Source organism: Notolabrus celidotus, chromosome 14 (genome assembly GCF_009762535.1).
Source record: "Notolabrus celidotus isolate fNotCel1 chromosome 14, fNotCel1.pri, whole genome shotgun sequence".
Lineage (NCBI taxonomy): Eukaryota > Metazoa > Chordata > Actinopteri > Labriformes > Labridae > Notolabrus > Notolabrus celidotus.
The window spans coordinates 4,626,591-4,648,390 of NC_048285.1; the positions used below are offsets into that span (position 1 = coordinate 4,626,591).

At 41.5% G+C, this 21,800-nt stretch overlaps 1 protein-coding gene across 2 annotated transcripts in view; it reads left to right on the forward strand.

The window, feature by feature from the left end:
* lrrc75a (leucine rich repeat containing 75A) overlaps positions 1-17,809 on the forward strand; it is a 59,071-nt gene extending 41,262 nt beyond the window's left edge. For both annotated transcript variants that reach the window (XM_034700375.1, XM_034700376.1), the window contains exons 4-5: positions 13,132-13,405; positions 14,100-17,809. In XM_034700375.1, the coding sequence (XP_034556266.1) occupies positions 13,132-13,405; positions 14,100-14,705 (880 nt within the window). In that variant the 3' untranslated portion in view covers positions 14,706-17,809. The remainder of the gene's footprint in view (positions 1-13,131; positions 13,406-14,099) is intronic.
* The last annotated feature ends 3,991 nt before the right edge of the window (positions 17,810-21,800 follow it).

Consider the following 21,800-nt stretch of genomic DNA (forward strand, 5'->3'; position numbering starts at 1 on the left):
TCTGTGAGGTTCTTTTCATTATTGTGACTCCAGATGGTGCACTGAAGCACATGTGTTTAATCCCGCCACTTCTTTCACGCTTCACGTATCAAAACCACAAAACTGATAAAAAGCTGGGACAACATATTCTAACACAACTGTTTACAGGTGCACGAAGGAAGCATCTGTTTGCATCCGTCCCGAGGTACCCTGTGTAGACTGTGCCAAGTTAACTATAAGTAATCAAGCCCAGCACATCTTTTACAGTCTGTTTCATCGAATCACTTCACTGACTAATAGAAATGCAGGAAGTAGCATCTGTTAAACTTGAGTCCTTGCATAACCTTTAATGTTTGTTTCAAGGAACCTTAAGCAGCTGATTCAATGTACCCGAAGTATCTGTTACAAGAAACCCTTATTTGGTCAGCACAACCTTAAATGTCAGTTTCAGGGCGCAGCTTTGGTGTCTAACCACAGCCCAAAAGAGATCTGTAACATATTAGTCCCAAGGTACCCTATAATGTCCGATTTAGTGGACCCTCATTGGCTATTCTTTTCATCACACCCTTTAATGTCTGTTTCAAGGTACCCTAAATTGCTTTTCTGGTGTGTCATGCGACTCTATCTGAAGATACCTTTAAGTTGTCTTCTCAAGGTACCCCTAAATGTCTTATTAATGTACAAAGTAGCATCCCTTTGGTGTCAGCCTAATATATCCTTGAAGGTCTGTCTTTTAGAACCCTAAGCACCTTGCAATATACCCGTAAGCGACCCGTACGTGACCTCACACTTTAACGTGTTTAATCGTATCAATTTAGTGTCAAAAACATAAAGTAGAATTTGTGTAGCTCCTCTCCTAAAATACCCTTTTAAGTTTGTTTCAAGGTACCCTACATTTCAATAGTAATATACAGTAGTTTAATGCATATGTTTAGGGTACCAATCAAGTGTCAAACACAAGTACACACAGTTCTATTTAAGCAGGCACAACATTATGTCTGTTTTAAGGAATACTCATTAGTTGATTTAACGTACCGTGAGTTGCTGTTTCATGTAACCCAAAGATTGTCTGTTTATAGCCCACCCTTAAACATCTGTGTCTAATAGTAATGAACAAAGTAACATCTGTATAGCATGTGCCCTTAAATACGCTCCAATCTCTGATTTAACGTACCCTAAGTGGTTATGTCGATGTACCCTTAGCATCTTTTTTAAGTTACCCATAAGTGATTTGTGTGGGCATCTTTTGGCATTCACTTCATGGTGTCTTTACTTCTTTAGTGTATGGCACAAAAGCTTAAGATAAATCTCTTAACATCTGTGCTAAGGGACCCTTTAGTCCTGTTAAGAGAAAACCTAAGCAGCTGTTTTTATGTACCCTTCATTGTCTGTTGCAAGAAACCCTGAAGCTGAAGGATATCTTATACCTCTTTTCGACCGAGGCAGTTTCAGGGTTCTCAATTGAGAACCGGTTTTCCGTGTTTCGACTGCGAATAAACCGGCTCTCGGCCGGGAAAACCGGTTCCAGAGCGGCTCCAACTCTTTGCTGGTCTAGAACCGCTTACGTCAGGGGCGGGGTTCACGAGTTCAACCTGCACCAAACCAGCGCGAGCACCAGCCCGGAAATACAACCTTGTTCACGTTGGTTGAAAAGAGGTATAAGTGTCTCGTGCATTCATTGAGGGTCTGCCCCGAGGTTTCATTTTCATGTGCCTTTTGAAGTCTGTTTTAAGGAACCCTTTTGTTGAGGTACTTTTTCCCATCCTGTGAAGACGGTTTTCAAATTGTCATATTAATAATGTCTGAAGAGTAATCATCTGTTCTACATAATCCAGTGTGCATACACATGATGCATTGTGGTGCGGTATAGAAATTCAAATGTGACCTTCGCTGTGCGTTAATGATGTACAGGTCGCTGCTGTTCAGCCGCACGGAGCTCCTCTAGTTTAAATTCATTGGCATGGCTGAGTATGAATTCATAAGGGCAGTTGACTGAGATAAGAAACAGGACTGATGGTTTGCATTTCCATCTCCATCTCTATCCTCCTCCACAAAACAACGCTGTCATTTGTTTGTGCCTCTATATGACTCATGTTTATTCCCAGTGGACCAGTGACCTCTTGTAACTTTGTGAATAATGGTGTTACCCACTGAGCTCTGCTGCTGCCTGACACAGATAAAGACACTTTGTACTGAGGAAGTCTTCAGTGTTCCCAGAGTAGTTTTGTGGATGAATAGCTGAAAAGAAGCCAAATGTGTCTGTCACAGTTCACACCATTTATCTCTGAGTTAATGACTGGAATATCAGAAATTCTTTGAAACAGTAGATTGGCTTTAAATCCAAAAGAGCAACAAAGATTTTATGTTCCTACCAACGGCCGTGTTGAGGTAAGCTGCACTGAAAGATGCTCATGTGGGTCAGCTGGATGAAATCATAAATCATATCCGTGTTTCTGCTTCATCAGGGTTGATGGAGCAGCTGGGTGTGTCGAGTCAAATGATGTGTTTCGTATGATTTTCCTCCAAATGAACACTTGAGCAGCTGATTTCCAAAGCTCCTCCTATCCGGTTGAAGTCGACTTAATCAGTGAGATCAGACACTGATTACATTCAAAGTGGCTCTGCAGCTCCTGATGGATCGTGATGAGCTGAATGATGCAGAGAAGTCAGATATCTCTCCTCACAGATTGTATACTGAAGAGTTTCTCGTCTTGGTTTGTTGAGACTTTTTTGAAGCTTTCTGATCTAAGTTTTGACCCTGCAAGTGAGGGAGCCTTTTTCCCACATGCATCCTGATATTCTCTAGAAGTTTTCAGGAGCTTGGGCAAGTTGCTTGTTCATACACTTCCTTCACAGCATGAAGGAGAAGGGGGGTTCTCAGGAGCTGCGGCGCAATGTTTACAACATGATGGCACACGAAGCAACCTGGCAAGACTTTTCAAAACAAAGACTCAAACTAAAATACATTAAGTTATGTCTTCATCACTGAAAACACGAGTCCTGCCTTCCTACCTAATGAACTCTGGCTCTGTTGTGAATGCTTCCTTTCGAGTCTTTAGGCCTAGCTGGATGTTCTTCTTTGCATCTTCTTGAATCTTTTCAGTGATCATTAGCCAACGTGTAGCTCAGCATAGTCACCTTTTCATCTCTCTCATGTTTTTACACCAAAATGCTTCAACACGTCAGATTTAAAAGCCGCTGAAGCATCCACAATTTCAATAAATTCTCCTTCTGTCCTATCTCGCCGCTAACGCTGGTGTCCACTTTTTCCATCGTACTAGATTGGGGGAGCGAGCAGCGTGAAAAGGATGATGAGTAAACACAAAGCTGCAACCTCTGGTCTTAAAATATCAAGCCCATGCTGAAGTGTTAAAAACTGCAGTTTATGGAGGGTCCACTAGAGGCTGGCTGCAGAAACACCGGAAACCACATACACACCCATTCAAAGAAAACGATCTTTACAGCAGAAATAAACATGTTTACATTCTGGTTCAAAAAAAAGTTTAGGTCTGAATAGCTCATTTCTCTCTTGGCACACACTGTACAGGGGTTAACCTTTTTATAACTCTGTATTTTCAAAGATACTGTGTCTGAAACAAAACTGCACTTTTGCATGGAAGACATATCGTTCCCTGATGGTATCAAGGCACTTTTGTTCTTAAGATATTGTAAAACTGACGATACAGTTACATCCTTGAGGTTTTAATATAGGAAGTAATGCAGATTGACTCACTTTTGGGACCAGCCTCAAGTGGCCACTTGTGGAACTGCAGTTTTTTGGCTTTTTTTAAACACCAGAGTTTTAATTTGTTCAGTTACATTTATCTTAAGGACAAAGGATGAGCTCAAGGGAAGGATGTTTTATTTCTGCTGTACAGTTCAGCTCTTTAAAACAGGGCCTAATAAGAATTGACTCGCTTCATTGACTCCTGTGGGGGAAACTGTAAAGCAGGAATAAAGCTGTCTGCTCACATCTTCTCTGCCGCCCTCGTAGACCTTTCTGCACAGGAGGAGAGAGAGGAGGAAGTTTTTCTCACCTTCCCTGTCACAGGAGAGAGGAGAGGAAGAGGAGACCTGCAGCTGACTCTGTGATAAATGATCTCTCGAGGACACAGAAAGACGGGAAGAGGAGGAAAAAGAACAGAGACTGAAGCCACATGTAACGTGCACGCTGTACTGAGATCATGTCATATTAAAACCTGAAAGACTCCAAGTCATCTGAGGAGAGCTCTGCTTAAATGTAGCCCCTTCACCTGGATTCACCTTGTGAGGCTGTTTGAGGGAGCGTGGGTGGTTTTATATCTGTGAGGGGAAGAGATCAGGCAGCGAGGAGAGAGGAGCAGACACAGAGAGGATGAGGAGGACGGAGGTGAGACACAGTTAAGCCTTGTGGTGAAGATGAGCTGAGAAAAAATGTCATTTTCAGAGATGTGAAATGAAACCCAGGCTGTGAGGAGATCCCTGAGTCTGAGTAGAGACTACATTCAAGGGGAGAAGTGGAGGATTAGCCTGTGCCTCAGAGGATATTGTTTTTATGAGTATGTTGTTTGGACGTTTGAGGACGTTTGATCCAACAGGAGGGTCACTGCTTCTGAACAAAAGTTGGAAAAATGACCGGCAGCTGCAGAGGTGCTGGTTCTTTTCCTAACAATACCGAGGTGATCTTCACCAACACATCTAACCCTGGACTCTTCGCACGCAGCCACCTGAATCTGATTTCTCTCCATTCGAGCATGTTTGTGTGTCATTCGGCCTGCATCTGTGTGTGGCTTGGCGTTGGGGTCTTGTCATAAAATACAAACACGTTGGTAAAAACATTGACCCTGTAAACTGGAGACCTTCAGCTGAACGTGTCAGTGTTTGTGGAGTTTACACAGAGGGAGTTCCTGGGAATTCAAACTAGTTTAGTTTTTATTAAGATTTCAAAATATCCTCATCAGATATTTAATGATCGTCTAAAGACATTTATGAGGGATGCATCCGGCTGAGAGTCTCCAGTTAACAGGGTCGCTGTTTAAACCAAAACACCGGCCGATCTCTGCCACGGCTTTTTGAGTTCAAAAGGATTTTAAAGCCGTGTGGAAACGTCTTTGCTACTCGCGCTTATCTCCTCTCACGTGTTGATTCAGTGAATCCATCTGTGATGAAATATAGCACCATCTAAAACAACACCAGCTGAGTGTCTTCTGTTCGAAATGCGCCTACTGTTTTGATGCTAACGGTTTTACCTCACCTTATGGTCTATGGTGTCAACAAGCAGAAGCAACATGTGTCTGAACTCTTTTCTGTGGATTGATTTGACATGACGTGTGATCAGTTTACCTCTGTTGTTGCTCATGTTAGTGAAAGTTGATAACCGTTGTCAAGAGGTTTTGACCAATCAGAATCAAGCATCTTACACAACCCGAAGATCAGTAAGGAAGCCGGGTAATAAAGACCTTTATTTGTGCACCAATTCTGACTTTTGTGTTTAACTTTGGGCAAAGAAAATTATACATCCACCTTTTAAAATCATGAGGAAAATACCTAGTTAGCTTAGTTTTTAGTGTATAAGCTCAGTGGATTGTCTTGTATCAGTGCTAAACCTGGAGATATGATGTTTATTTAGATTGCTCACAGTGTCAGGGTTACATAACTGACAGCAAAGCAAATTAGTGACAAGCAAAGTATTTTACATTAATTTGATATGGATGCATTTTCATGGAAATCAAGCCTGTAGTTGTTTTGTTATAGATCTAAAATTATAAGCCTCTTGATGGAGGTTCAAGTGATAATCTGCAGCTGTAATCTGTGCAGTCTGTAACTCTACAGTGAAAACTGGACGGAGTTAGCTGCAGAAGTTTAATTTGCATAAACTCAGCATGAAGTGAGCTGCTATTTGTTATCCTGACAGCAGAGGATGACCTCAGTTTTCAGTGGGGGTGTGTCTCTCTCTGCAGCGTGGGATCCTGGTCAGAAGCCAAACACATCATGAGCTCTCTCAGCGTCTCATCTGCTTTTCATTTTCTCGTCTCGTCTGTTTTGTTTATTGCTTTATGCTGAGGGGGGAGAGGAGAGGAGAGGAGAGGAGAGGAGAGGAGAGGAGAGGAGAGAGAGAAGTGGGTTTTCTGGGTAAAAGAAGGGGAAGGGTTAATGCTTGGGAGAGACGTCTTGAAACACATCGCCCCTCGTTATGACTCATGTGAAGACGGTGTGCAGGTTGTGTGATTCAACTCGACTGTTTTCAGCCGAGTGCAGGAAAAACACGTAATGCAGACAGGCAGACAGACAGATGGACAGACGGACAGAGCAGCGGAGGGAGAGGGAGGAGCAGCCGAGTGCAGGAGGAGAAGATGAGCTGTAACGATTAGATCAGCGGTCTCACATCCAGTGTAATGTGGAGACGAGGGCAGAGCTGCACCAGCTGTGTTAACCAATTAGCACACTTTCACTCACAGACGAGGAACGGGCTGCTGTGGAGACAGAGAAACCTCCAGGGCCTCTGTGGGAAGTGGTTTTAGACCACTTACCCAGACAGCGACAGGTGGCCACATCAGCCTCAAGGTGTTTGTACTCTGCTTCATTTGCATCAAGATGCGACTTGTTGCAAAGTTTTTAACGACGAAAATCCAACTTATATGAGAGCCAGTGATCAAAACAGTCTGCAACCATTTGGACCATTCATGAAGGGTTTCTGATTCTGCAAACCTCTCATGCTCTCACGTACAGAAACTTCACTCTGATTTAGTTATGACGTCACATCAGGTCTGCTGCATATGTTCAGAAGCACCATTTAACCTCATGAGGTGATAAGATGTTTGTGTCATTAAAAGAAATACGTGTTTATGCGTTGTCTGTAATTTGAGCACACTGTGATGTTGCAGACAGCAGCTGCTGTAGTTGCTTGAATCCCCTGATTTCCCACAGGGATGGAGTTAGTGTGAGTTATCGGTCAGACAGCAATGCAGAACAAACAAGCCGACATGATTACATAAAACCTGTGTACCTCCGTCCTGTTTGTGTTTGCTCCTTTGGGTTCACGTGCAGCACGTAGAGTATCTCCTCTCTGGGGTATTCACAAGTCTTACACAAACTTCAGGCTCAGAGTTTGATCTCTTTATTACACTTGAATATAAATATTTATGTTTACTATTTTTAACGTGGAACGAGGAAACGACTGCAAATGAAGTTGCAGCAACATGCAGTTTGTGCAGCTGCAAAATTCAGAAGAATATACCTCTATCATCCCCTCTCACCTGGTTTTACTAAATTTTACATGATAATAATCACACATTTGACCAAAAACAAGAGTTACAGTAAGAGTAGAAACTAAACTTTTAAAACAGGCAGTTGGTAAATCATCAAACAACTTTTAGTGCCCCATTATTTGATTGTTGTATTCTTAGACTGTTTTCTCAGATTCTTACACCTGTACCTGTGGATCGTGCAGGAAAAGCCCTTTTCATGTTGCTTATTTGTTTTATTTTATTTCTTTTTCTGTCTGTTTTGTCTTTGTTAAGCACTTTCTTACTCTTGTCTGGGAAAAGCGCTTTACAAATAAACCTTATATACTTACATTTTAGTGTTAACTTCACATGCAATCTGCTGTTTGTCAGTTTCATCCCCGAAGCCGACAGCTTTTTGTAACTTTCAAGTCCTTTTTGTTTTCTCTGCTGTTTTGTCACTTTTTGTGGATCAGACCAATGTCAAATATTTAGCACTTCTTTCATCGATAAAGCTCATTTCACACATGCACTAAACTCCTGAAAATACTGAAAAATGATAGGGGGGGCCATGCCTGTGGGAAGTAGGGGTGCTGAGGGTGCTGCAGCACCCACTGTTGGAAAAGGCATCACACAATTTTTTCTGGATGCATAAATAAGTTGAAACAAATACATTAATTAACACAATAAATCAGTTTTTTTTTTCATTGTATTATTTTCTGAAAATGTAATGCCTGAGGAAGATTTGAGAAATAATTATAGCAATTTTAAATAATTATTCATTTTAAAATAACGGTGTGGGCCCTGTGTGTGTGCCTGCTTAAAAACTAAACGTATTTGGATAAGTTCTGCTCAATGAGCTTTACTGCCTTTTGGGCCTGTTTTACCAGGTTTGGCTTGTATGCTCTTTGCTGTACAACAGGGTATGGAAGTTGCAATTTGTGAATTTATAATGAAAAGTTCTCTTGAAAGCTTGTATTCAAACCAGATAAATAAAAATAATATGTATGTGCGCTATAGCCTATCAGTTGCATAAGTAACCTAAATGCAAAAAGAAAAAAAAAATGCACCTCTTACTACAGCACCCCCAACTAAAAGCCACTTCCCACGGCTCTGGGGTGGGCATCATCTGTGAAGGAATCAGCCGCACTTTCACTCAGATTTTTTCTGCTGGCTCGTCTGTAAACTTCTCGAAATGTACACAAATGTTTTTGCCTCAGTGTCAACAGTTAGAAGTGAAATGTCCCAGACTCTTTTCCGTGGCTTGATTTGATATGACATGCGTTATCAGGTCATCCTTGGAGTTGCTTTTGCAGTTGATATTTAACCCCAATTTTCTTTGGGTTTCAACCAATCAGAATGAAGTATTTAACGCTAAATGTTTCCTACAAATGTTCAAAGACAGAGAGTTCGGCTGGATCATGCCGACACTCAGTGGCACTGTGTGTCATTGGTCTCTGAGTCCCTCTCTGTAACACTCTCTCTTGCACCTGAGTGAATGATCCCATCTGGCTCCGCTCATCATGGAGAGGATGAGAGAGGTTATCCAGGACGGCTTTGATCTTATTCTTATCCACTGCTGCCTCCCCCGCTGTCCGGAGCCAGCCTCGCCACAGAGCGGCCTGTTTTTAGCAGCTCTTTGAGTCTGGGTCCACGAGGAACAGAGCTTACTAAGTGATCTGCACAGGACCAGATGCTCCGAAGTAATCTGAGTGTATTAAAGCGATCAGTTTGGATCAAATCTTGAGAATGAGTTTTTAAAAGGAGAAAGTGTTGTGAGATCAGGTTTGAATCTGCATTAAACCCTTAGTTTATGTTCAAGCATTGTTAGTATGACCTCAACTGATAAAAAAACAACGATCTTAAAGTGCCTGGATCGTCTCCAAGACAGTGTTGGATTCGGTGACGTGTTAAGAGGCGAAAGACAAATACAGGCTCTCAACGAAGGCAGACAAACAAAAGCATGGAGGGCTCTGACAGACGGAGAAGCCTGGCAGGTATCTATGGAGGATCATCTCACTGTGTGCAGGTGTGTGCAGACAGGTTGAGTCAGAAAGTGAGCGCTGTCTCATCTGAAGTGGTGGGTTTAATAAGCAGACAGGCAGAAGGCTGGTGATTATAATAAGATGTTGAAGCTGTGTCACCATGACAGCTCTGGTTTTAAGCTCACCGTCTGCTTTGCTTGTTCGAGTCTGTGTACCAGTAATTAGAGGAAAGTCTGCTGCCTGAACATGAACATGTTCCAATATCGCTCATTATGTGGATAAAGCGAACAGAGAAGAAGGCGGTGTTCTTTGAGTTAAATGCAAGCAGCAACTCCCGGTCTTGAAATATGAAGCCCATGCAGAAGTGTTATGAACTGCAGTTTATGGAGCGTCCACTAGAGGCTGGCTGCAGGAACACCGGAAACCATATACACAGCCATTCAAAGAAGACAATCTTTACAGCAGAAATAAACATGTTTACAGCCTGGTTCAAAAACACTTTAGGTCTAAGTAGCTCATTTCTCTCTCGGCACACACTGTACGGGGAGTTACATTTTTTAGAACTCAGTATTTTCAAAGATATTAAACTTACGAGTTTTGCCCAAATAAGGACATGGCTGACTTGATTGACAGGCGGGCACCCTGTAGCTGTTAGAGGAAAGACTACAGGCCCGTCTCTTTACCTCAAACTAGCTTGGAAGACGTTGGGTTGTGCTCAGCATTTCCAATATGGCTACCGCCGACGATCGGCTTCAGGAACAGATGGTTGACGTCATGAATACTACGTCCATTTTTATACAGTCTATGGTCGAATGCTGGAGTCAGTTTTTGACCCTTGTGGTAGGAGTCGTAACTTTTACACCACAGAGTGAACTTCCTGCTTCTTCTTTAAGTCATTTATTATGTTAGATGCTTATGTTATCTGTTTAATGTTAGCTTAATGAGTCAAAGAACCTCGCTAATGTTTTATTTTTGAGTTGCAGATCATCTGGAAACTCTCTCTTGGAAGATTTCTCTCTACAGCTTGCAAACCTTGAACATTACAGCATCTTTAATCCTCCCCCGAGCAAGACAGGAGTTCAAAGAGAAACTTTCATGACAACTCAAACATCTTTGGCACAACTCTGAACGACATCAGTCACCGTATCCCGGCTGATTTGTGGATTTTCGGCTTGTTGCATGTTTTGCCCCTAAACATCGAACCAAAAATACATCTCAGTGACAGACCTCTCTGTTTGACCCTTTGGGAATGTGGGTGAAATATTTTCAGAGGGCTAAATGTGACCCTCTCTTTGCTTTGCTTTGGGCTGCAGTGACCTAGATTCCTGTGAAGTCTCTCTTGGGTAGATAAATGCATTCAGCTGCTAACCGATAATAGTTGAAGCCCTTGTTTTACAGCGGACCTCTGGCCAGCATCGTGAGGCTCATGTTCTGAGGATGTATAGCCGCTTGGGGAAGCAGATTTGTTGCTCGCCGGTTAATCCTAAATGAAGCCTTCCTCTTTGTGCGTCCCTAAACTGTCTATGTGTGTTAGTCGGGCTTGTTAATCTGAGGCATTGTTGTGTTTATGAGAAAATTAAACTTCTGATCTCAGTTTTTCTGTATTTATGGTCCAGACTGCAGATCAGCCCTTTGTGCTCAGCCCACTTTAATTCACCAAAGCCAGGTGCCCCGCTGGGTTTATTTATAGTTTGGACTGTGTGGTCAGAGTGTATAGCTTTAAGTGTTTCACCTCCCCACAGCCATTTCTCATTCCCCAAACTACAGTTTCATAAGCCTTAAATCCCCTCTGTGTCTCCCTGTCTTTGTCTGTGTATCCCCAGAGCTCTCAGCTGCTGTGTTCATGGCTCTCTGGTGTGTTTATGTAGTTTCCATTAGCAGCAAAGGTACAGTGTATTCTGTACTTTCTGTGCACATCATGCTGCGTCGTCTTTTTAAAAAGCTCTCAGCGTGTTTGCGTTCGGCCTTTTGATTACAGTTTCCACCTAAAGAAATAAATGTACATTCTTGGAAACACACTTAACATTCTCTGAGAGAGTTCGATTAAAAGATCGATATCAAACCACTGTGTTAATTACTGAGCTTTAAAAAGAGCAGAGTTCTTTTTAACTGCAGACAGTCACATGCTAGCTGTGTAACCTTTATTCCCAGTCTTTGTGCAAAGCTAAGCTAAAGGCTTCAGGCTGTAACTACAGACAAACACATCTCTCCCTCCAGTTTATTTCACCCTAATGTTTCTTTGACTAACCAGATTAAATGGACTGTGTGATTATTAACTAATGAAACTGAAAGAATCCAGATAATTTATTCTTCATCAGCAGATCTTCATCGTTCAGACGTCACCGTGAAGGTTTGTTGGAACAAGAAGCTGTTTTAATTTAATTATCACGCTTTTATGACTTCATGTTTATGTGAGCTGAAAGCTTCTCTGAGGAACTTCAGGTGTCCGTCAATTTTAGTGCCCTTTTGTGGACAATCCAATTGAAACAAACCAAATCAATCAAATCAAACCAAACGTATTGAATCAAGTGAAATCAAATCAATCGTATCCAATAGTGTTGAACAGAATCAATTGCATAAAACTAAATCAATTCCAATCAAATAAATCCAATCCAATCAATGAGATCAATCAATTCCTATCCAATCCAACGGAGTTGAACAGAATCAAACCAAATCATTCGAATCAATTGAATCAAATCAATCTATCAAATCAACCGAATCATGAACAAATCCAAATGAATTGAACAGAATCATTCAAATCAAACCAAATCATCCGAATCGAACCAGAATAATTAATCAAATCAATCAAATTTAATTTAAAAAAGATCAATCCAATCAAGTTGAACATAATCATTTGAATCAAATCAAATCAAATAGAACAAGATCAATTAATCAAATCAATCAAATTTAATGAAACAAGATCAATCCAATCCAATCCAATCAAATCAAGTTGAACAGAATCATTTGAATCAAATCAAATAGAACCAGATCAATTAATCAAATCCATTGAATCGTTAACAGATGCAGCCTCAATTGAACATATTCAAACTCACTGAATCAAATGGAATCAAATCAAACAAATCCAAATGAACAGAATCAATCAAATCAAACCAAATCAATGAAATCAAATCACCTGTATCAAACCAAATCACTCGAATCGAATCAAACCATATCACCCACCCCTTGCTTGTGGTTACCATGGTGGTTGTCAGTTTTTCAAAATAAACCCTTCGTGTCTGTTACTCTCCGTCAGACCGAGGCTGTAATCTGTGTTCAGATGTTGAAGCTGTAACTGTTTTTTGTCGTCTCATAACAGCTCTTCACTTCGTAAACATTTCCAACGTAAAATCTGAATCTGTGGGATCTGAGTGTAACATTAAAAGTGCTCAAAACAAGACACATAAACCCAAACAACAACTCAAATAAAGAAACATGAAGTCCATTACATCCAACAAAAGAAGAACGTGTTGAGTCTATTGTGTGCTGAGTTCCTCACAGTGAATAAATTATTGTTATTGTGGAGACAGAAACATAACCAGGCTGCCCTCTGTGTCTCTGATGAGTGTGAAGCTGCAGGTGTTTATGGGAGAGGTGGAGGTGGCTAATGTTTCAAAGTGTCTCATGATTTAATTTCATGCATCTGCTGCAAAAAGTGCAAAACTGTCTTCAGGTGTGATACATAATGAGACAGGGAGTTGGAGTTACTTAGGGAAAGAGTGCCCTCCCACAATCCCCTTTTGCTTTTGTGTGTGTGTGTGTGTGCGCTAATGTCCATGATGTCATCCACAGTGATCTCATCTTCCTCACATGTCAGAGAGATGTATGCATGGGTGTAAAGTGTCCCGAGTTCACCAGAACTTGATTAAGGATGCAGATTGTTCTCTGAGGCCGTACGAGTTCCTCTCCCATGTATTTGTCCCCAGACTTCTAACCCAGCTCTAACATGCTCCTGTTTTCCTCTCCAGTCTGAAAGCGGTTCTGTCGACGCCCCCCTCTACCGGGGCGTTGGACCTCTCCGGGATCCCTCTGACGGCCCGAGACATGGAGCGCCTGTGTGCTCACCTGCAGCGTCACGCCTCCATCGTGGTCAGCCTGGAGCTAGGCTTCACCGAGCTGACGGACGAGGCCTTCCTGCTGCTCCTGCCGACGCTGGCCTCCATGCCACACCTGGAGACGCTCGCGCTGAACGGAAACAGGCTGACCAGGACGATACTGAAGGAGCTGACGGACGCACTGAAGGTCAGTGTGGAGCATGTTTCTAAAGAATGACTAAGATCTCTGAAGAGACATTCAAAACTTTAAAAGTGAACATTTTATCAACGACTATTTACAGACCTTGATCAAACATTTGCATTTTAAATATATGATGGATAAATTGGTTCTTCAAGGTCCTCAAGTTTGCAACAGCCTACATGATCTGCAAATTCCTGTTGATGATAAGCTGTTCCTTTGAGCGCCCCCTACAGGCCTGGAGCAATTTTCTTATGGGTTGGTTTTCTGATTTTGCATCGTTTTGTGGAAGCAATGTTCCACTGAGGAGCTGTTAACCTGGGGAAGCTAGATCTGTAAATAAATGTACAAATACATGTCCGTTAGCATGAGTCTTAGGTGGTTGACATCAGCCATTCAACTGGCTTGGACACCGTTGATTGATAGCTTGCTTCTCTTTCCCTTTTTACTGTATTTTTTGACTCACTTAAAAATGCTTTGTCAGATGTAGTGAAGTGCAATACTTCCTATTTGTTTATTTCCACCCGTGTTTGCATTTGCAACCTTTCTGAATGTGCAGAATTTGATCCTTCATGTTGTTGCAGATAAGTCAGCATACATTACAGTCACCAGGGACAAATTAAATGTATGAAACACAGTGTTTGCAAACTCAAGTGTAGTAGGATTTGATCTCATGCAGCATGTTTACTTTTCTCCCCTGTAGGATCCGGGCAGCTTCCCCAGCGTGACTTGGATCGATCTGGGAAACAACGTTGACATCTTCTCCCTGCCGCAGCCGTTCCTGGTCAGCCTGAGGAAGCGCTGTCCAAAACAGGGGAACCTCCCAACCATTCTGGAGTTTGGAGAGAGTCAGGCCAGCGAGCCCCCCGAGAGGCTGAGAGGCATTGGGGAGGAAGAGGAGACAGACGACACCAACCGGACCGAGAGCATGGGCGAGCTGCGGTCGGAGGTGGAGGAAGAGCTGGACGGAGAGATGGAGATCGAGGAGATGATGGAGGAGCTGCTGGACTTCGACCGCGAGGTGCAAGGGAAGGAGGATGAGGACGAGAGCATGTGGACGGTGGAAGAGCAGAGGAAGGTGGGGAGGAGGAGGTGCGGGCGGAGAGGGGAGGAGGAGGAGCAAAGGAAAGAGCAGCTGACAGGCAGGAGGCCGATGGTGGTGGAGGACGAGGATGACACGCAGAGCCGCTCCTCACACATGTCCTACTCCAGTCAATCACTGCACTCCTCCGGAGCTGCCGAGCCAATGAGAGCGGAGGAGGACTACGATCTAGACGAGGCAACAGACCAATCGGATCACCTGACCTGATTGCTGCTTCCTGCTTGTGTTTCCCTTCCTGTGTCCAGTCCTTTGTGCAAGACTGAGCATGCTCAAAGTCAAAGAGAAAGTAGCGTTTGGACGTAAACACCCGCCGCTCCTTCAGCTGATCTGACGGCAGATCTTTGCAGAGTGACGGCTTCATTCAGGTGATTCTCTGTGACCGTGACACAAGACGACAATCCCTGCAGGACGTCTGTTTGGTTGAGCTGTCTGTTATTTGAAGTATTAATAGAAGAGGATGCTTACGATAGGATAGACTGACTAATTATATCACGTGAGGCTTTTATGTACAGAATGTTAACCTTTATTCAGGTCCTTACCTCCTGCTAACCCTGCTTATACCTACATGTGCCTGTCACACATCCCCTTACTGCTGTGTGCCAGAAAACTGAGCCACACACAAACTAATCAGGGCCCTTTAACACTTTGAGAAATGTTTTTGCCAAAAACTAGCAGTGGAAATGTTTAAACCGTTTCCCTCCCACAGAACGGTGACGACAGCGAGCCAGATGGATGAGAAGACCGAATCAAAAGGTTGCTTGGTATGAATCTCTGAAGCAGTGAACAGATGCAGCCTGATTTGATGGATGAAAATGTGCATGAGGATGAAATTAGTAAGCTGAAACCAAAAGAAGTAAACAACTCATGCAGAGAAGGGTGCAGGAGATGAATGATGATTGTAAGGAAACGGTGAAGTGTCATGAAAGATGACGTCCCACAAAGAGCTAAGGGCTGTGCTATGAAGCGAGGCTAACGGGTCAATTATGCGTCATTTACGTACTCGACGATTTAACCGTTATATTGGGATAGAAGTTAAACAATGCATCCACTAGGGGGCACCTTTCAGAGTCAAAAGAAGAAGAGTCATATCATATCCGTGACGTCACCCATCTGTTTCTGAAGCGCTGTTTTGAGGTCAATCGGTGGCGGCATTGGAAATGTTGAAACCAACATAACTGCTGTCGAGTGAGTGTCACGTAAAGAGGCCGATTTTGATCCTCCTCGCCAACAGCTACAGTGTTCCCGCCTGTCAATCAAGTCAGCTGTGCCTCTCCTAATGGAAAACTTGTAATTCTAAATATCTTTGAAATTGCCGCATTAGAAAAAAATTCACCCCCCTTCCAATATGTGCCAATCGAGAAATGAGCTATCCAGACTGCACAGTTTTTTTGTACCAGGCTGTAAACATGTTTATTTCTGCTGTAAATATCGGCTTTTTTGAATTGGTGTGTATGTGGTTTCCGATACTTCCGGAGCCAGCCTCAAGTGGATCCTCGATGAACTGCAGTTTTTAACACTTCCGCATTGGCCTCATATTTTTAGACCAGAGGTTGCTGCTTGCTCCCCCCTTTTCCAAAGAATTCTTCTTCATTGAGTTTTGCTGGTCTAGCTTGAACTGCTCAACACTGCCCCCATGGTAATGCAACATTTGGTCCTCTCCCTTTAGTTTGCAGAACACATGCAGACCATCCCAGATTCATACGTTTTCTCTGCATGATAACGTCGAACTCTCTTCATAGCGCAGCCCTCTTAAGAATCAAAGGAAATATTTAGTAGCCTTTAAACTCACAATCCAGTCATATTTCACTCTACACCTTCAGCTCTGTGTTTTGATATAGCTCACACTCACAGATACTTTCCACAGAAACTTCTTATATCTCCTGGCAGTATGTAGCGCTCACCCAGCCTGTGTTTTTCCTCCATGCGCCAGCTCTGGTCCATGCAAAGTTTGAATAAACAAGCCGTATTTTTGGATGTAGAGTATATAGAGTATAAACTGTTTTTATCTGTGCAGAGGTGAGTGTTTGGACGGTAGATTCAGAGAGGAATAAATGTTGTGTGTGTTGTAAGCACGTTGAGCAATATGTGTGTACATGAACAGAACTTAAAAACGGAGGGAGGGTGAAGGTGACTTTTTATCTGTGGCGCTGAGGTGGAGATGAGCAGGTTGTAAAATTGTAAACATTATAAGAGAGAGTCTCTTCTTGAAGCAGTTGATACACTTTTCTCCAGAAGACATTAATTCTCACGCTGCTTGTGTTTGCAAAAATGAAGCCTTTAATGACACGATCAGAGTGTCAGTCATACGTAGAAATTATTTAATGAAGCAGATTACTGAGATAGACTTTAAAGGGAATTTAGCTGCTTATTATGCAATTTTTAAACCACCTCTGAATACATTTAGCAACACCTGTTCCTGAATGGACAGAACACCAGTTATCCCTTTGGAGCCAAAAGAGTTAGAGCTCCCCCTGCTGACTGGCTGCAGTATAGGTCATAATAGATATTGACAATTGTGGGCTTGAGTTTTTTGTAGTGTTGAAGGGATGTTCATGATCCTGCCTCAAAGGGTTTAAATCCAACGTTAGATTTCTTAAGTTTGTTATTCGTGCTCTTAAAAATATCCCTGATTTGTGAAATCTTATGAAAGATGTCTGCAACGGCCAAAATACACTAGATCTGTGTCTGGTCCATCTCCGATCTGTCACAGCATCAGATCTGATAGGTTTCTATTCTAGTCAATGTGTTAACTTCCACTGGATCCGCTCTGTTGTGTTCCGGCTGCATCTCTGATCCGGCAGATCAGAGCCTTCCAGATCAGCTACGCAAATCTTCTAGTTTTGCCGGATGCCGGAGCACGACGCATCAATTTCAACAGAGCAGATGGAGCGGGACAGGAAGTCAGGCACCAAAACAAAATGAAAACATCCGGTTAATTTTCAGAATAAAACACTCTGTGTTATCACCAGATCGTATTTCACTTAACTACAACAACAAACCGTCATGATGAGCGGAGCCAGGCATGGAGTCAACAGGTCAGAGGTTTTCAGAGGACCAGAGACAACATGAATGAGACGAGGAGGAGGAGAATCCTTGATTCAGTGATTTGAGTCAAGTCTCAAATCCAAACCATTGTGAAACTGGAGTGGCCTGAATGAGAGCTCCTGTTTGTCCCAAATACAGAAAAATAGACACATTTGCTTTCTGAATTGAATGCAGTGTGCATCTGTAACAGTTTGAAACATATCCTGTACTTTACTTTTGAATTATTGGCCCATAAGATGCTAGAAAATAAAGATGACCCAGTCGGCCTTCCTCTCTCGTGTTGCTATTAGAGGATACAGATTGATTTCTCTCACTGCAGCTCCACGTAGAAACATGAATCCATACTTTGTTGATACCTCAGACTGTCCTCCCCTCAGCAGACATCACTTCCTGCAGAGTGACTCACTCCTTCATATTTAACCGTGATAGTAACGTGTTCACCTTGGACTCAGAGGACATGTGGATGCTTTAGATGTAAAGATGTCACGTGTGTGTTTTTCTCAAGGACGCTGCTCATACACTGAAAAGAGACTTGACCCTGAAGAGTGTCTGTAGCCTTGGATCTTTGCTTTCTCTCCGTGTCTCCTGTGTGTGTTTCTCAATCTAAATTTACTTCTCTTATATCCTCTTTCTCTTCCTCTGTCACCCTCAAAGCTCCCTTACATCTTGAATTTTGTATTTATGACACTTTATGGAGGCGATCCTTCGAGAATGATGCTCTGTGCATTTATTTACAGATGAAGTTGTTTAATTCTCTGTCATGGATCCCAATAAATTATATGATACAAAAAATGAATCTTGCATTTTCTTGTGTGAATGTTGCAGCTGCTTGAGATCTGAATCCACAGCAGAAGTTTAGTTTGTAGGCGTCAGTTGCATCCAGTGTGGGAGCCTCGATGTGGAGGAGCATCTATCAGCATCCAACTCTTCAGCTGTGTGAGCTGTGGATAGTTGTGTGTGTTTTACTTCATCTACTGCACCCACAATTTACTAATTCATGCATCTTTAATGGTGTGAAACAGTATAATCTATGTGTTATTTGATATAATACAACACATAACAAAAAGTGAAACAAATTAATCACAATCATAAATATATCAGGCAGAACATCTACAAGACATTCAAAAGGATCTTAGAAGCATCCTGTGACACCAAATGGCAATTTTCCAGTCTTAAAATATGAAGCAGATCCAGAAATGTTAAAAACTGCAGTTCCTCAAGTGCCCACTAGAGGCTGACTGCAGAAACACTGAAAACCACATACACACCCATTCAAAGAAGTTGATCTTTACAGCAGAAATAAACATGTTTACAGCCTGGCTCAAAGAAAATATTTTGGTCTGAAAAATTTGTTTCAAAGAAAGTTTGGACAGACCTTGTCTTTTAAACACACTCTGAGGAGACCACCTGCTGTCATCCTGAAAGCTAACTGTTGTCCTCTTTTTTGCCTGATATCAGCTGTTCAACTGTTCAAGGTCACATCTGTCACATTTTCTGTTTCATAATGCACCAAACATTTTCATTGGGGGACAAGTCAGACTGCTGGCAGGCTCTTTTACTTCAGACCCATGTTGGTGAATTTGGTGCACAATTTATCCACTTTAGAATTGTGCCTATTTTTAATGCAGTGTTGTCTGAAGGCCCGGAGATCACAACCATCTGTTATCACTTTTCAGCCTTGTCCCATGCATACAGACATTTATTGTGATCCTCTGGATTGTGCTATAGATGATGAAACTGTCAGACTCTTTACAGTTTCACCCTGAGTGAAATTACTCTTTAAACAGTTTCACTATTTATCAGTGCACTCTTTCACAGAGGGGTAAACAGTCCTCATCTCTACTTCTAAAATACCTCTCTGACACCCAATCATGTCACTAACCTGGTGACAACTAACTTCATCTAGAGTCAGATGTTGCACCAGGTTTTATTCTTTATACAATGTTTTGAAAACAGGATTTTACAAAGCTAACTGCCACATACTGTAAAATAAATTAGATTTTATTGATATTAATTTTGTCAGTTCTTTATTGATTTAAGTGATTAAGTTGGGAAAGTGATGTCACATAAAAACAGTTATGTTTGAGAGAATCAACGTCAGAATTTTCATGGATTTCTGACAGTGTTTGGCTGACATCTAGTGGCCAAGCTCATGAATTGCAATCCAGACATTATTAAGTAGAAATGAGCTTATTTTGTCTTTGGGAGAGCTTTCTCCAGTGGAAACACAGAATTGGTGAAACACTAATGGCTTTAGATTTCACAACAAACAAACAATGTGAGACGACAGGGATGGAGACTTTATTATTAAATCAAAAGTTAACAGGTTGTTTTTTTTTTCAAATATTTTTTGGGATCAAGAAAACATCTGCAAGCAACCTGACATTGATATCTTAATGATACTTAAAAAAGGCACAGGTGCATATCTGAGATGGATGGGAAAATAAAGATACAGGCAACTGAAATAATATTTTAAAAAAAGATACAAGAAATAACTAAAAGGGCTAGCGTTTTCTTGTAAATTGTGTTTAACTAAAAAGTGTCTCTGCGTTTTAATTTGTCATGACTTCAGGGGCCTTTATGGTAAACCCTTACTCATTACAAAATACACTGAACCTGGAGTTCACACTTATGTATCTGAATGAATAAAGAATAAACAGAGGATTACCAGAGAAAGAGAATAATGTTCAACACAACATAAAATCTTAATTTTATTGCCCAGGATAATCCATAAGTATGGGGCACCTGAAGTGTGCTAAATATGTTAATTTGTGCACACAAAATAATTATCTGAGGGAATATTATTTGGTGTCCACAAGATAAAATGTTTTACTTTTGGGAACTTCAGGCACTCTGTCCTGAAGTGATATCCTCTTGAAAGACTTGTGTCGCATCTAAGAGTAGTGCAAAAACGAATAAGCTATCTGAAAGCAAAGTAGAGCTCTGAAAAATGTCCAAATAGAGCGTAGACTCACACCGAGAATAGCGTTTTAGTTTGAGTCTGTTAAAATGAGCTGAGAAGAGTTGACTCTGTCTGCAGTGGTTGATGGCTAAACTTCCTTTCTGGTTTTACAGACGCTTTCTCAACACAGGGGCCGAGCTGACTGTCACAACTTGTGGCTAATACACTTACTGTTGACATATACATATCACACCCATCTTTCAGCATCTTCACTGGCTCCCCATACAGCACCAAATCCAGTCCAAGATCCTGCTCATCACCTACAAATCCCTCAGTAACCTCATCCCCTCATACCTGACCGACCTCTTCAAAAGCCACTCCCCATCTTGCCACCTCAGATTATCAGATGCCAATCTCCTGTCCACTATGACCGAGACCAAGCAATGCACCTTGGGGGACAGAGACTATGCCATTGCTGCCCAACTCTCCGGAACTCCCTCCCTCCACACATCCTCAACTTTGACTGACTTCATTCATTAAAAACAACTCAAAATCTACCTCTTCAAAAAACCTTTACTCCCTCCCACCTCTGTCTTTGTTTTCTATTTTGTTTTTTCTATTTTATTTTCTTCACACTTTATGTAAAGTGTCGTTGAGTACCCAGGCAAGCACCTATCAATTATCTTTTAATTATTTTTACCATTTATTTATTTGACTCTATTGATAGGACAGCTGAAGAGAGACAGGAAACGTGGGGAGTAGAGAGTGGGAGAAGACATGCAGCAAATGGTCGCAGCCAGGAGTCAAAACGGCAACATCTGTATGTGGGGCGCTTAGACCGCTTGGCCACCAGCGCCCCAGTCCTATCAATGATCAAGAATCTAGAATCAAGAATCAAGAAGTCTTTCTTGTCAAGTGAGCTTGCACACACAAGGCATTTCACGTGGTGAATGGAACACTGGTACTTAACAACAATACAGTAAGGACACAACAGACAGTAAGGACAATAAATATAGAAACCTAAAAATTAACCTTAAAAATTCTAAGTAGAAATAAAAATAAAGAATACAATCTGTACAAAGAAAGGTGTAGATATACTTTTAAGACATGAATAAATTAATTAACCTTAGCCAGAGTGCAAATTTTAGTGGATGAATATAATAATAAAATATGTTATAGAATAAATTACAATATTGCACGTGGTAAATAATAATAATAATAATAATAATAATAATAATAATAATAATAATAATAATTATAATAATAATAATAATAATAATAATAATAATAATAATAATAATAATGATACTACTACTACTAATAATAATAATAATCATAATATTAATAATAATAAT